The 14,915-nt window shown below is 45.0% G+C and overlaps 2 protein-coding genes across 3 annotated transcripts in view; both read left to right on the top strand.

Annotated features, from left to right (window-relative positions):
- Window positions 1-1,265: 1,265 nt before the first annotated feature.
- Window positions 1,266-7,894, top strand: C8H15orf61 (chromosome 8 C15orf61 homolog). The gene is made up of 2 exons (XM_066636344.1): window positions 1,266-1,893; window positions 3,475-7,894. Exons 1-2 carry the CDS (start codon window positions 1,557-1,559, stop codon window positions 3,600-3,602), a joined length of 465 nt encoding a protein of 154 aa, XP_066492441.1. The 5' UTR covers window positions 1,266-1,556; the 3' UTR covers window positions 3,603-7,894.
- Window positions 7,895-14,690: 6,796 nt separating this feature from the next.
- MAP2K5 (mitogen-activated protein kinase kinase 5) overlaps window positions 14,691-14,915 on the top strand; it is a 148,603-nt gene continuing 148,378 nt past the window's right edge. For both annotated transcript variants that reach the window (XM_066635045.1, XM_066635047.1), the window contains exon 1: window positions 14,691-14,903. In XM_066635045.1, the coding sequence (XP_066491142.1) occupies window positions 14,751-14,903 (153 nt within the window). In that variant the 5' untranslated portion in view covers window positions 14,691-14,750. The remainder of the gene's footprint in view (window positions 14,904-14,915) is intronic.

Here is a 14,915-nt window from a genome sequence, read left to right on the forward strand (position 1 = left end):
GGAATGCACCTGGAAAACCCACCTATCTTGGAGTCAGCTGGAGATGCAGGCAGTAGTTGGGAACAGCTGATCAGTGTGGTCATCCTGACAGATCACACTGCAGATATATTCTGTTCCTGGTGAGCTGAACTGTGTGCAAAGTGGATTTGGAGTTTCCGAATTCCGAGAACCTTTATTGGCATACGATTTGGAGTTTCATCAGGTGGCTGCACTGCAGACCTTGCTCTGGTCCACTATTTGCCAAGCTATTGTTCCACGAAGCCACTTCTGCCCAACGTTGCATATACGCAACAGGGATCAAATATGTAGACCTGCGGGCTGGGCAGAAATGGGTGAAGTGTGTGGGAAGTGAGTGCAGAATTCAGTTTCATACTTAGGTATTTTTTTAAAAAACTCTTCATACTCCAAAATATTCTAACCAGAAGCAAGAAGGTCTTCCGGCCTCCCCACCCACGGTTCCGCTAATCAAGAAATAGTTTGAAGCTCTTGGCACATGATTAATTGTACAAAGATCCAGTTGAGCCAAAATTGGTAACTGACGATGCTTAATTAGTAGCTGACAGTACTGCCGGCTGTACGTGAACAGGGATGCCCAGCAATTGGTGCACCAGCAGTCTTGGCTCTGCAGCTCAGTGGTCAAAAATTGCTGAGTTTGAAATATTGTCCACATTCTGCACAGCCCAGTCCTCTGTGCGTCTGCTCAACTGTGATCTGTTGTGTTCAATGGGCCTTACTCCCGGGAAAGCGTGGAGAGCATTGTCCAAGCCTCCGCATATCCGTATAAAGTAAGTGCCATTACAGTCAATGGGCCTTACTCCCAGGAAAGCGTGCAAGAGCACAAGCCTATGTGTGTCTACTCAGAAGTAAGTTCCTTGCGTTCAGTGGGACTTACTCCCAGGAAAGCGTGCAAGGAGTGCAGCCTTCTGCGTATCTACTCAGAAGTAAGTGCCATTACAGTCAATGGGCCTTACTCCCGGGAAAACTGCACAGGAGGCGTCCAAGAAGCACTGAGGCATCAGCAGCCTCTTGCTGCGTCCTCTGCCCCTCCCAGGGAGCAGCTGCGCCGAGACTAGCGGGACCTGCTTCTGCGCAGCCCAGCTCCGGCTCCGGCTCGCGCTCCGCTCCCTCCTCCCCCCGCAAGAGCAGCTTCCGCCTTGCCCGCGTGCGCGTGGCCACAGCCACCGGGGGCGCGCAGGAGGACGCTGTGCGTAGGCGCAGAGCGGCAGCCGCGAGGGAAGTTGTGCGCAGGCGCAGAACGCCTTCGCCGCTGGGGCGCGAGGTCACCGTCGCGAGTCCTCCTCGGGCCGGGAGGGGAAGGCCTCGAGTCGGAGCAGCGGGCGGCCGGGCGGGGGCCCTGAAAGACCCCGGGGGAGAAGGGGCGTGTCCGCAACAAAGGACTGAGGGGAGGGGCGTGGCCACAGGTGAGGACTGAGGAGAAGGGGCGTGGCCACAGGACTGAAGAGAAGGGGCGTGGCCACAGGGAAGAAGGGGCGTTTCCGCAGCAGAGGACTGAGGGCGTGGCCTCCCAGGACCCCCCCTTGCGTGCCCGCTCCCCGATGGTGCAGCTCCTGCGGCAGCTGCACGAAGCGCTGGTGCGACTGGCGCTGCCTGCGGGCCCGGGGCGGGGACGGAGGCCGCAGGCGTCGGAGGTGCTAAGCCAGCACCTGCGCCAGCGCGGCCTGCCGCACTGGACGTCCTTCTGCGTGAAGTACAGCGCGGTGCGCAACGACCAGTTCGGGCGCTCGCACTTCAACTGGGCCGTGGACGGCGCCAACTACCGCGTGCTGCGCACGGGCTGCTTCCCCTTCATCAAGTACCACTGCGCGCGCGCGCCGCGCCAGGACCTCGTGCTGCAGGACCGGCTGTTCACCGCCCTCAAGCTGCTCAACCTGGGTGAGGGTCCCTGGGCCGCGCACAGCACCCGCAGCCCGCTCCTGGGCACGTCCACGCAGAAGCAGGTCCCATTATGTCAGTGGGCCATTATGTCAGTGCTCTCCGGGAACTGCAGAGGATCGGGCTGCAAGGTTGCACACTGTGTCACCAGGGTGTGCCGAGCAACAAGTGCTGCATGGCACCTCCCCAGTGGTGTAGCTGGAGGAGGGCGGAGCGGTCAGCCTGGCAGGGAGATGGGTGAGCGGCCTCTCCCTTTGGAACCATTCATGGGGGGGAAACGGAGCCATATGGCTCCGTTTTGCCCCCCCTGCCGGGAATGGTTTCAAAGGGAGGGGCTGCCTGCCCACCTCCCCGCCAGGCTGAGTGCTCTGATCCCCCTCCAGCTGCGTCACCGCAGCACCCCACAGCTTTGTGGCTCCAAAGCGCAGGAGGCTACTCACATGCACGGGATGTGCAGTGCAACACCTGATGCTCTGCCCCCTCCCCGAGCTACACTACTGCTGTGCAGGATTTCCTGATTTACAGATTTGTATCCCACTTTATCTCCCTGGTGCCCATCAGATGTTCAAAGTGGCTTACAAAAAGTCAACAAAAGCACTGCAAAATATAAAAAGTGCAAACATTAAGATTCCCTAAAAATCTCATTAAAACTCTGGGGCAAAGAGCAGAAAAGCAAGAGCAGGCATTAAAAGAAGTCCAGAAAAGTAGACCCTTAGAAGGCTCTGGCAGTACAGTAGCTACAGGGGATGCAAAGCACTACCTGTTGCACAGAGCCTCACCACAGGTGTGCAAGCAGCCCCCTCTGCTAGTGGCCCAGAATGGCTCTGAAGGGGAGAGAGTGATGCTCCATGCAACACTTCTTTGCAAGCACTAAAATGTTACATTTTCCCAGGTGATTGGCATACTGTAGATCAAGTGTGAACCCAGTTTCAGCCTTTTGTCAGACCTGGAAGTCCCTAACTGCTCATTTTGCTCTTCAGTCCAGCTTTCTGAGTACCCTGGAAAGGTGGGGGGGGGGAACGGTCCTTGAGCTCCATTTCTAGGGAGAGTCTCTAGCAGCCTTGGGAGCACAAGACCCTGATAATTATTATTAACAAATAAAATTGTATTTTTTTCTAGATCACTTCTTTTGTCTAGGAAATCTATGAGGGTTGCAATAGCTTGTCATTTTAAAAAGTGGGTCCTGGTGCTAAAAGGTTTGGGAAGCACTTCAGTAGCAGTTCAGGCACACACTTTTGCTGGGAAAGCTGGCTATAACTAGAGGGCTCCTAAGGCCCAAAAAGGTGAATTGTGATAGGTCAGGCTAGATAAAAGGTGGGAGGACAAAGGGCAGGTTTTTGAACACAGCTAAGAGTAGCCAGGAATAACTGCTGTAGCATCAATAGGGTAGCCTTGAAACCTGTTTTAGCTGTTAGCAAAACGGTCAGTCAAAGCATAGGACAGGATTTGTCCTGATGTCTCCACCCAAAAGCAATAGGAGAGATCCCACCCTGAGATTCCTTTTCCTTTCATAGACTAATGTGCCATTGTCCTAAACCCTCTGTAATCTGACATATACTTCTGAATTTTTTTCTTTTGCAGGTATTCCTACTTTATTATATGGAATTGGCTCCTGGTTCTTTGCCAGAGTCACTGAGACTGTTCACACACAGCACGGTCCCGTTACAATTTACTTCCTGAACAAAGAAGATGAAGGTGCCCTATACTAGACAGCTGCTTCAGATACAGACTGGGGCTTATTATAGTAGATTGTATTTGGCAGACTTTTAGCTATCTGAAAACTCAGGAACAGGAGTGAGTTGCTGTTTTCAGTCTTCTTATTTAATATGGAGACATTTAATAATATGTCCCTTTGGATGCCATGTTGGTTTTGAGTTTGTTAAACACATGAAGTATACAGCAGAGCGTGAAACAGGAATGCCAGAAAATCTGGGAAATCCATGAACCTATTTCTGTCTGCCAAAATAATTTCTAGTGGCAGTAACAGAAATGTGTATATATATTCATATTGAGAAAAAATATTTCTTAATTTCAGAGTTGCCCTTGCCATTCAGGGTGTTACTAATAATTAAATGGTGCATTAAGACCAACTTAATGGTCTTAAGGTAGTCTGGTAGCCAGGTAGTCTGGATATGATCAAGCCCAAATTAAACACTTTTCAGCCCATTGATAGCAGTGGGAAAGATGGAAGCATGTGTGTAATTCTCCCACTGAATGCAGCAAGACTGTAAGAGTAACTGGCATTGGCTGGATCATGTCCATGGTTTATGCTTCATGTGCAGTTAGACCATGAAATAGTTTGTATTCTTTAGCACCAACCCACTCAACCACTCTTTGGAACTTTCTTCAGTCATAATGAGCAGTCTTCTAGGATGTGTAAAAATTTGGCTGCCAGATCTTAGAATGTATGGAGAAATTTGTTTTAAATATATCTTCCTCAGGAATAGGCATTTGTTATACTGAAAATAAATACAGTATTGTAGATCCTATTCTTTTAAGTATCTGGATACAAATGAGGAAATTTTAGTGAAATTTTGCAGAAGTATGTTTCTTAAGGTTCATCTTAATGTCACATCTAAATAGGTTGCACACAGTGTAATGTATTTGCATCACTTAAAAGCAACTCTAAATAAATCTGTAATCAAAGAAACACTTATGCTAGTATATTTGGTTCCAAATAATTTTTCTAATACAACTTAAATAAAGAGTTTACACAGTGAAGTAGCTGGTGTGTTACATTAAGCTTCATTAATAATAAAAGTGACTATTAGCATTTTGCTAGATTGGCTAGAACTGATTTTCCCAATAACGGGCAAAATTAAATAACTGCAGCTCATAAGTTTAAAGTCAAATACTGCTCATTCATTGCTCCTGATTTTGTCAATATTCTGCTGTAAAGGTTTGGTCTCAACACAAGACTGATAAAATGGTTTTTAATTACCACACTATAAATACAGCTTTTCCTTGGAGTGGTCCCTCCACTTGCTGCAGCTTATTTGATTTCTGATAATGGAGAGTGCTGACTTTGCTTACCTGTTTTTCGATAAGTGGAGGCAACATGACTCCTTGTCCATACAGTGATGGGCAACCCTCCTTGGAGAACATCTTTGACAAACTACCCTATTGATCCTATACAATTCAGTGCTGCTTGCAGCATTAAATAGAGACTTGATTTCTTGCTCAGCGTTCTCACTGTGTAACAATTAAGCAAATGTAATATTTTCTTTTATTACATGAAAATCAATGGACCTCTTGTACTGCTGGACTTGATCATGGTGAAGGATGTACTTGGCAGATGGTTGAGAGCAGAGTTCAATATAATAACATCACTTGCTGGATTCATTAGGACTTACATGTGACCTGTTGAAATACTTAAAAGGAAGCATATGCTACTCATAAAAGGGCTTTCTTTGCATAAATGTCTGATAGCACAATTCTATGCATGTCTGCTCAGAAATAAGCCCATTGAGTTGAATGGAACTTATTCACAGGTGTGTATAGGATTGCAGCCTGTTAGTTAAAGGTTACTTGTTTATGCACATATGTGACAGAGGATGTATGAAAATGTAATTTGGAAAAGGATGTCCATAAGACAGAGACCTTTGTTTTCCACTGGCTTCTGTTGACCATGAAAGCCTCCATCAAACCCTCAACAAATTTTCCTTATTTATTTAAAAGATTTTTATTCCACTTTATTCAGGATTCAAAACAGTGTACAAATGTCATGTTGGCATCCTTCAGTCTCGGAAGACCATGGTGTCATGCTCTGAATGGTGGCTCTGGAACAGAGTGTCCTCTCCAGTGCGCGAAGCCTGGGTAAAGTAGGTATGGAGGATAGGCTGTTACCCATGCAGCAAATCCCCCCTCTCCATGTCGCTGAAATGGTCCAATGGAAAGGCAGAAGCCAATACGGTTGGTTCCAGCGGCATTGCAGGAGTTGCCAGAACGTGACTGTATTCAGCCATGAACTGCCTCAGGGACTCCGGCTCCGGATTTTGCCTCGAGGTTGACTCCTGAAGCCTTTTCCATAACTGGATGTAGCCACAAGGCAGTGGAGGTTTGGGATCAGAGTTTTCTTTCTCTCAGACGACAAGTACAGCCAAACTGAGGGCCTATTCTTATCCCCAGCCCCCAGGGGAATGTAATACATAATATAATACATAATGTAATACATAAATTAAAATAGATTTCAAAAATATACAAAATAGCAAAAATATAAACTCTGCAGGCAACAAAGCTGACTGCCACCAATACTGTGGGAGCAAATTAAGGGCCTAATTCTATCCAATTTTTCAGTGCTGGTGTAGCTGCGACAATGGGGCATGCGCTGCATCTTGCGGTGGAGGGGCAGTCACAGAGGCCTCAAGGTATGGGAATGTGTGGTCCCTTACTTCAGGGCTGCATTGAGGGTGCATTGGTGCTGGAAAGTTGAAGAGGATTGGGCCCTAAAACAGCTAACAGCAATCTTTCTGTTCTTTTTATGATTTTAAGAGTTTTGTTCACTTAAATTCCTTGTAGAAAATGTTGGTTAAAGGGGAAGAAACACAGTGACCTGAGATCCTGCACGTGCTTCCTGTACAGCCTGTTTGTTTCCATCCTAAAAAGAAAATTGTAGTTTTCTTATGCACAGTCTTGTCCATAGAATATGTTCTTTACGGGATGCTACAAAATCAATAAACTCAGGGGAAAAAATTAAATAAGCCACGTTTTGTCATAGGCTTCCAAAGCAGCATACAACATAAAGTAGAGCCATCACTATGAAAGATTTCAAACAGGGCGATTTCCAGATGGTATAAGATCGACTTAAATTAGTTACCTTTTTGGTAATAAGCTACTATAAGTCAGCTTTGTGATATTTGAATGTATTTGCTAGTTGATAAATGTGGAACAGCTTAGCCAGTTGGTCCAGAGCAGTTTTGGGTGGGGAATTTACAGCCCAATCCTATGCTTCCTGGGGCCCAGGGCTGCAGCAGTGCCAAAATGGCAACTGCTGCATCTAGAGAGACAGAGAAGCAGTGCCAGTTCTCAGGATAAGGGAACTTACACTCCCTTACCCCTGTAGTGGCCAGGCAGCTGCAATGGGTCTCCTTGAATCTGCACCCACTATTGAGCAGGTGCAGAATTGAGGAGACTCATGTTGGGCCTCCCGAGCCAGGAGGGGGTAGGATATGGTGATAGAGCCTGCTGCCATCTCCACTCCCCGCTGCTCCGATTTACCGCCTGCATCCCAGCACTCACCCAGAGCTATGGGCTGTATGCGACCAGCCTCTGCCTGGTGCTGGCTCAGAACGGGCTTGGCAATGAGTGTTGCTAGTGTATCTTTTGGCACTTTTGCAACACTCAGCACTGGCATGGGCCCGATAGGATTAGGTCCTTAGGTATTTCTCAGTCATTCTCCCCTCCAATACCACATGGCAACCTCCTTTAGGATTTTTGGGGAGTTCTAAAAGTTCTCCTGGATGAATACAAACACAAGTGCTTTTTTTTTTAAACCAGGTGAACAGAAATTACTCTTGACCTGTATGTTGTACACACTTCTGAAATGTGTGTTTGTACATCAGAGATGACTGACATGCATAATGACCCTTCAACTTTCAGGAAACATGATCTACTGTATTCTCTTTTGAAACATAATAAGAGTGGCCTTGTAGGATTGCTTTAATTATCCCTTTCACTCTATACAAGGGTGATGTTTAAAAGTGCGAGAGAGATGGCATTATAAAGTCTGGGACCGTCATTGTTAAGACAATGAAAAGAATGCTGATAACTGAAACCTTAGTCTAAACTTAGTTGATGGGTATCTGCATTTTTTCAGCATTCCCCTTTTAAACAGTAATGACTAGTGGGAGCATCTTAACTCAGACGAGTGCTTAGGCTGACATCTTACCTGGGTCAATGGTCTAAGGTATCGGAGTTAAACTGTGTTACTGTAAATTAATGGAAAATGTAACTGTGCTTGCTGAAAGATCAATGTCCAATAAAGGCCACACAATCAAATCTTGTTGCAATGATTGAGGTCCTTAATTGCCTTTCAAAGATAAGGTGGTATTCCACATAGGTTAAACTGATCTTTTTTACTAGTTCAATTACATGCTAATGGTGAATGCCAAGGCAGAATCTTTAACTACTTATATGTATTAAATTTTATGTTAGTAATGAAAAATTACTTAAGCTGCCCAATCAATAATGTGCAAGTCTTAATTACTATATTTCACTTTTAGGCCTTTTGTGTGTTTGACAAATTTGGTCCACAAGAGATTTCCCAACAATAAGAAACATTATTAACAGAGACCCTGTTCCATGGAGCATTGTTTGCTAATCCAAATGGCTGTATTTCTTAAATGTTTTGTGTATTTGTGTTAATGGAAATGTCCTGCTTGCATTAATACTAATGTCAATATGTAATGGTCTTAAGCATCTATGTTTGTATAAAGATCGATTTCTGAGATCTGATGGGGATTTCTTGACTTCTAGAACTAACAGCCCAATTCAACCTAAATTCCAATGCAGGCTACACTGCATCCCGCAGGGGACTTTTGGCTGCTGGGGGTCTCCTTGGGGTAGGGGGACATGTGTCTCCTTGCACTGGGTTAAGTCCTAGCAGCTGCAGCAGGTCAACTTGGACCTGCACCAGTGATAATGCTGGTGCAAGTCCACATTGATCCATGCAGATGGATCAGGCCCAGTAAGGGCCTTGGAATTTGGGCTCTGGCCTTCCTGCCAGCGCATCTAAACTTTGTACTGCCACAAGGCACTTTACAATGCTTTTGCAGCAGTGCTCACCAGTGGACCAGGCATTCCACTAGTGCGGGCCCTTGATAGGATTGGGCCATAAATTTAGTTTTAACTAATAAAGTTTAAGGTAGAGTCACTGAAAAGTGAAAAATAGTACTTGAATAGTCTTACTGACTTTGATAGAAGTCATGAGTTGTGGTTCTATTTTGACTTTTCAACATGTTCACCCACAAGATAGTTCAAAACCAGATCATTTTAGCAAAGTTTTAAAAACAGAACTTAAATTAGATCAAGATGTAAATTGGTGGAACTTTTCACATAGATATTTAAGACCTTGTTAAAATGTGCAAGCTTAAGCACTAGTTTAAAAGTGCAAGAAAAGAAATGTACAACCTAATTCTTTTCATATGTATCCAGAAGAAAGCCCCTCTGTGTTCAGTGAGGATTGTCTCTAGATAAGATTGCTGTAACTTTCCTATTTCAGGATAGTCTTCTTGGCCCTTAATGGGAAGCCTGAAACAATATCTTGTATCCTCTTCTTGTGAAAAAAATTCCAACAAATTCACTTGAGACCTATAGTACATAGGCAGTAAAATCTTGTTTTAAGTTCCAAATTCTTAGTCTTTGTTGATTGAGCAATGCCTGATCTTCTAAAACACTAAGGACCAAATCCTATCCAATTTTCCAGTTCTGGTGCAGTTGTGCCAGTGGGGGGTGTGCTGCATCCTGTGGTGGAGAGCCAATCACTGGGACCTTCTCCAGGTATGGAAACATATGTTCCCTTACCACAGGGCTGCACTGTGGCTACACTGAAACTGGAAAGTTAGATAGGATTGGGCCCTAATGGTGCAATCCTATGCATGTTTACTCAGAAATTGACCCCACTGTGTTCAGTAGTGCTGATTTCCAGGAAAGTATGTGCAGTATAGGATTACAGCCTTAATTTTCTTATGTGAACAGTGCAGAAGGTGAAACTATTCACCTAGATGAAGCCAGCATGCACATATTTCATCACCAAACAAGAAGCTAAGTGAACAAACCAAGTTTAAATTAGCCATGATAATTTATCTCAGACATATGTTTGTGCTGTTCAATTTGAATTCTATATACATTAATACTTCATAATGTTAAAGCTAATACATTGTGGTATGCTTTATTAACAAATGAAATCACAGTAATTTGAGACCTCTCTGTGTCAAACCTCTTAAGTGTCCCTTGGGGAATTGTGAAAAGATCAGTAACATTTAGTTTGTGTTCATGTTCTGATGACAGTGTGCAGTAGCACAAAGTTCAGGTGAAGAATATTTGCTATTTAAAATTCACATACGTAGCTATATTTTCACACAAGAACAGTGAAATGAGGAATGGTATTATGGCTAAACTCTGTGTTCTGGGTTTTTTTCTTAAAGTAAGGCAGAATACACATAGCTAAGAGTTATTTTAATGACATCATTTTGAGCACACTTATGAATATGGCTAGTTTGTTACAAGAACATTTTTCAATGATGTTAGTAATCCTAATTGAACTCCACTGCAAAGTGTGATGCAAAGCAGTTGTTAAGCACTAAACCTGTCCTCCCCATTCAAATTTCAAAAATGTAGCAGTTTTAAAGAAATGAATATGTGAAGTTTCCTTTTTTGGTGGTGGCAGGGGGAAAGAATTATGAACATTATAAAATCAATGTGCCTTAGTTAACCTGAATACATAAATCTATTTGAATTCTTCTTCTTTGAAGAAATGACATTAAGATATGGTCATTATATGCCTTGTGATTCATGGGCCTTGTTACATACATGCTTTGTAATGTATGAATAATTTAGTAAGAAAAATCACAATAATTTTATTGTTACTCAAAAATTTATAGGTTGGCAAAAACAATTACACAGCCCTTGAAGCTGGTGGAGGGAGGTTGAGAGAAACATTGTTAATGTTGCCTTAGCTACGCATTTCATGCTGAATGTTTACTGTAATACTGTAGCATATATTGTGGTTAAGCACCTTTTCATTTTGTTTTGCAAGAAAAGAGCAGACTCTCCAGTATAATCCATTGAACTGAATGGGATATGCACAAGATTATCAATGTGTAGATAAAATAGTTGGTGTGTTTGTCAATTATGGCCTACTAGGATCAGGAAGGGTTGCTCTTGGAGCCATCAATTTTTGCCTAAGGTTTAAAGAAAATGGAATTAGAAACTTGAGTGAAATATCCAAGAAGCTCTCTTAAGACTTGCAAAATTTATTTGGGGGCTAGAAGGGCCTGTGTAACTCATATGTGTTTCTTTTCTCCACCTCACATATGATCTTGGTGTTTTTTTTCCCCAACCTCAATGATAGTAGAAATTATCAGAAAAGACAAACAAAAATATTTCTATATCCAGTATGTAATTAATCTATGGAATTCCAGGTGCCATGTGATAATCCATGTGATAATAGCACCTGGTCCAGATGCCTTTAAAAGGGAATTGAACAGCTTTATGGAGGAAAAGTCCATCAATGGTTACAGGCCATGATGGGTATGTACAACCAGGCTACCTCAGAATGTCAGATGCAAAGGAGTAGCAACAGGATGCAGGTATCCTGTTGTCCTGTGTGCTCTCTGCGGCATCTGGTGGCCACTGTGAGATACAGGAAGCTGGGATAGATGGGCCTTTGGCCTGATCCACCAGGGCTGTAATTTTCTGGGCAGGAATATTTGATCATGCATTTAAGTCATTTGTTTTCCCAACATTCAGTGACTTCTGGCTGAATATGTGAATTTCAGAGTGAACTAATGAAAAGCACTGAATGAAGAGACAATATGAATGTGGTGTTTAATCTGTGATGGTTTAGGCATTCCTGCAAGTCACCACTCTGTGCTGCAGTGATCAGGCAAACTAGCCCTGATTCTATGGTAGCATCTATTGGCAGGACTTGGAACATACATTCCTCGGGCAGGAGGTCTGGTCTAGAGGGTAGAGCCTCCATTTGCCTGAAGATTAACATCCACAAGGTCGCCAGTTCGAGGCCACCGGCACTGTGCGACCTTGAAGCAGCTGACAAGCTGCAGCTGAGCTGTTCCATCTGCTCGGAGCGTGGGAGGATGGAGGCCAGAATGTTAAACCAGATCGGAGTGTAACAGCTTGAATGTGGTGGTTCTTGAAAGAGAGAACCTTCTTTCAATTTGTAAAAATCCCTGCGTGGATTTAATAAGCCTGCCTGTGTAAACCGCCTTGAATAAAGTCTTGAATAAAGACCAAGAAAGGCGGTATATAAATACTGTATATTATTATTATATTACATTCAGAAAATTCTAAGTTAGGACCCTGATAGAACTCATGCATCTTTCTAATCTGTTAACCTTTGTCCTATGCAAACTCCTTTGGTACTGTGGCTTGAATAAATTAATCAATAAATGTCTTTAGGGGTAACTCGCTGACACTAACTGATCTTGAGTATGCAATCTAAGTCAATGTCAGAGTCATTGTTTTATGGATACAGAATTTTTTTCGTAAGCTTTGTTCCCGATTTGTTGTTGCTTCTCTCTATAGGATTGAAAACACTGCTGCCAGCTATCTAAATGTTTGAGGTATTTTATAAGGAAAAAAATTAAAAAGCTGAAGTTTGATTACTGCTGTCTCAACACAAACTAGAATAAGGAACTGCAGCTGAGAACAGACACTCTGAAAAAGCTACATAATATTTATGCAAATTTGGTGAGTTGAGTTGGTTTTCCCTGTAGATCTATGAATGAAAAATATATATTAGGGGGGGGGGAAAAAACAACTAAGAGGCCATAGAACTGCTATGATTTTGTAGCCTATTCTTTACAACTTAATAGAAAATGAATCTTCATTGAAAGGTACATAGGGACAGGCAGACAGTTAATTTCAACAGAACTGAAGTCCATGTGGACAATTACTATTCCTCAAATATTCACGAGATGAGACTATTAAGTTTTTTTCCCTGTACCAGTTTAAAATATAAAGTTATTGAACAGGAAGATAATTTATCTCTGCTAACAGCCATTCAAGGATTAAATGTTTTTTTTTAAAGGCTAAAGGCCCTGGAACCTTCGTGAGGAGGAGCTGAAAATCTTCATGAATTAGATCAGATACAGACTGAAGGACTCCTGGTTTCATTTTGTTTTTAACTTTTTTAAAAGATGTAATGGAAATAGAACCAAATTATGAGGCTTGTCATTTACCTTGGATAATACAATACCATAAGTGCATATGGAATAGACCAACAAGCCCAGAGTGTAGTGCTTCCCTGTTCATGTTGACAGGACCTTCTGCTCCATGCAGGTGACTGTTATGCAGGACAGGGCAAGACCGTGATAGTCACTCCTGCTGTTCCCCTTCTGCATGCAACAGTCAGTCAATCACTGCTGCTGAACATGGTGGTTCTAATTGTCATATTTAATAATTAAATAATCAGAATCACCAAACATGGTCAAATCATGTCTGTGGAAACCTGATTTCACATTCATTTTTTGGTAACATATACATAGATTTATATTTATCTCTCTATGTAAACATCTTTAGATTTATATACCTACCTTTTAAAATTTAAGCACTGTTTAGATTTATCTCTATATTAATCCATGTACATAGATTTATAGCAGTAGATTTATATTCTGTACAGTAGTTATAGAAACAGATTCTGTACAGTCTGGTCCATTTTCTTCAATCATCTGAGAGGCCCTGCTAGTTGTGCTGCCATCAACAGAAGTTAGGGGGTGGGCCTTCTTGGTGGTGGTGCCTGTACTGTGGAATTCCCTCCCCTTTGAGGGCCCAATCCTATCCAACTTTCCAGCACTGGTGCAGCTGCAGTGTGGCCCTGAGGTAAGGGAACAAATGTTCCCATACCTTGAGGTCTCTCTGAGTGCCTCCCCACTACAGGATGCAGTGCATGCCCCACTGGCACAGTTGCACCAGCATTGCGAAATTGGATAGGATTGGGCCCTGAGTTGAGAACAGCTGCTTTATTGCTAACCTGGCAAGGCAGGAAGACTTTTATTCTGGAAAGCCTTTGATGCCCTGTAGAGCAGTGGTTCTTGCACATCTAGCACTGGCACCCACTTTTTAGAATGAGAATCTGTCAGGACCCACCAGAAGTGATGTCATGATGGGAAGGAAAATCACCAAGCAGGAAAATCCTACCCACACTTGCCCAGGAGTAAGTCCCATTGACTATCATTGTTAAAAGAATATACGCAGTAGCATGTTAAAAGTAGAGGTGTGTAACATTTCCCCAAATGCAGTCACATCCCAGGGGGATCACATCAAGTCTGATATAGGAAAAATAAAATATTGAAATGAATGGGGACCCACCTGAAATTGGCTTGCGACCCACCTAGTGGGTTCTGACCCACAGTTTGAGAAGCACTGCGGCAGAGGGTACGATGGCTGCTTTTTTAGTAATTAATGTGTTTTAATCTGACGGCTTTTACTGTCTATTTTGCAGCGTTCTTTGCGTGGGATGGTCTTGGAGGCGCATCTTTTGTCAGCCGCCCTGGTGCCTCCGGAGACAAAGGCGCGTCCAGGCGGAGTCCATGAACGTCGCTCGCTGGCAGAAGATGCTCCGGGCGGACCATTGTGTTCAGTGGGATTCCTCGCAGGTAAGTGTGTGAGAGAAAGGAAACCAGGGCAGGCCTCTGCGCCTCACCTGGAACCACAGAGCAGTGAGCTCAGGCCGCCTTCCTGGACACACGCACCTGGGGGGGGAGCCCCACCGGCTGTGAAGGGACCTACTTCCGAGTAGACCCACCTGGGCGGCTCTCCAGCTGCAGCCCCTCCGCACTCCCGGGGGTGAGCCCGGCCGCCGCCCTGCCCGCGAGCGCCCCGAGGACGAAGGCGCGGCCTCCGAGAGACCCGCGCGGGCTGGGCCTGCGCTCCGGAGCCAGGGCGCGAGGGGGGACGGGCCCTTGCGGAGCCTCCAGGCCCGCTGCTGCGTCCACCCCTCCCTTCGCCGGGCCGGGCCGGGCCGGGAGGAAGCGGGGGCGGCGCGTGTGCGCGGGGCGGCCCTCCCTCAGCCCAGCCCGCGGCCTGCCTCAGAGCGGGACGACGAGGAGGAGGCCTGCCTGCCGAGGGCCGCGAGCAGCCCGGCCTGCCCCCCCCCGAGCGCCCCCGCCGGCCCGGGGATGCTCCTGCTGGCGGCGGGCGAGGCCGGCCCCCGCCCCGCCATGGAGCCGCCCGGCCCGGCCCTGGTCATCCGCATCCGCATCCCGGACGGCGGCGGCGCCGTGGACTGGACCGTCCAGCCCGCCCCGCAGCTGCTCTTCAGGGACGTCCTGGTGAGTCCCGGC

Source organism: Tiliqua scincoides, chromosome 8 (genome assembly GCF_035046505.1).
Source record: "Tiliqua scincoides isolate rTilSci1 chromosome 8, rTilSci1.hap2, whole genome shotgun sequence".
NCBI classification, from domain to species: domain Eukaryota; kingdom Metazoa; phylum Chordata; class Lepidosauria; order Squamata; family Scincidae; genus Tiliqua; species Tiliqua scincoides.

Coding starts and splice junctions, on each gene's coding strand:
- C8H15orf61 (XM_066636344.1), top strand. CDS start 1,557: ATGGTGCAGCTCCTGCGGCAGCTGCACGAAGCGCTGGTGCGACTGGCG. Junction 1,894..3,474: donor CCTCAAGCTGCTCAACCTGG/GTGAGGGTCCCT, acceptor TTTCTTTTGCAG/GTATTCCTACTTTATTATAT.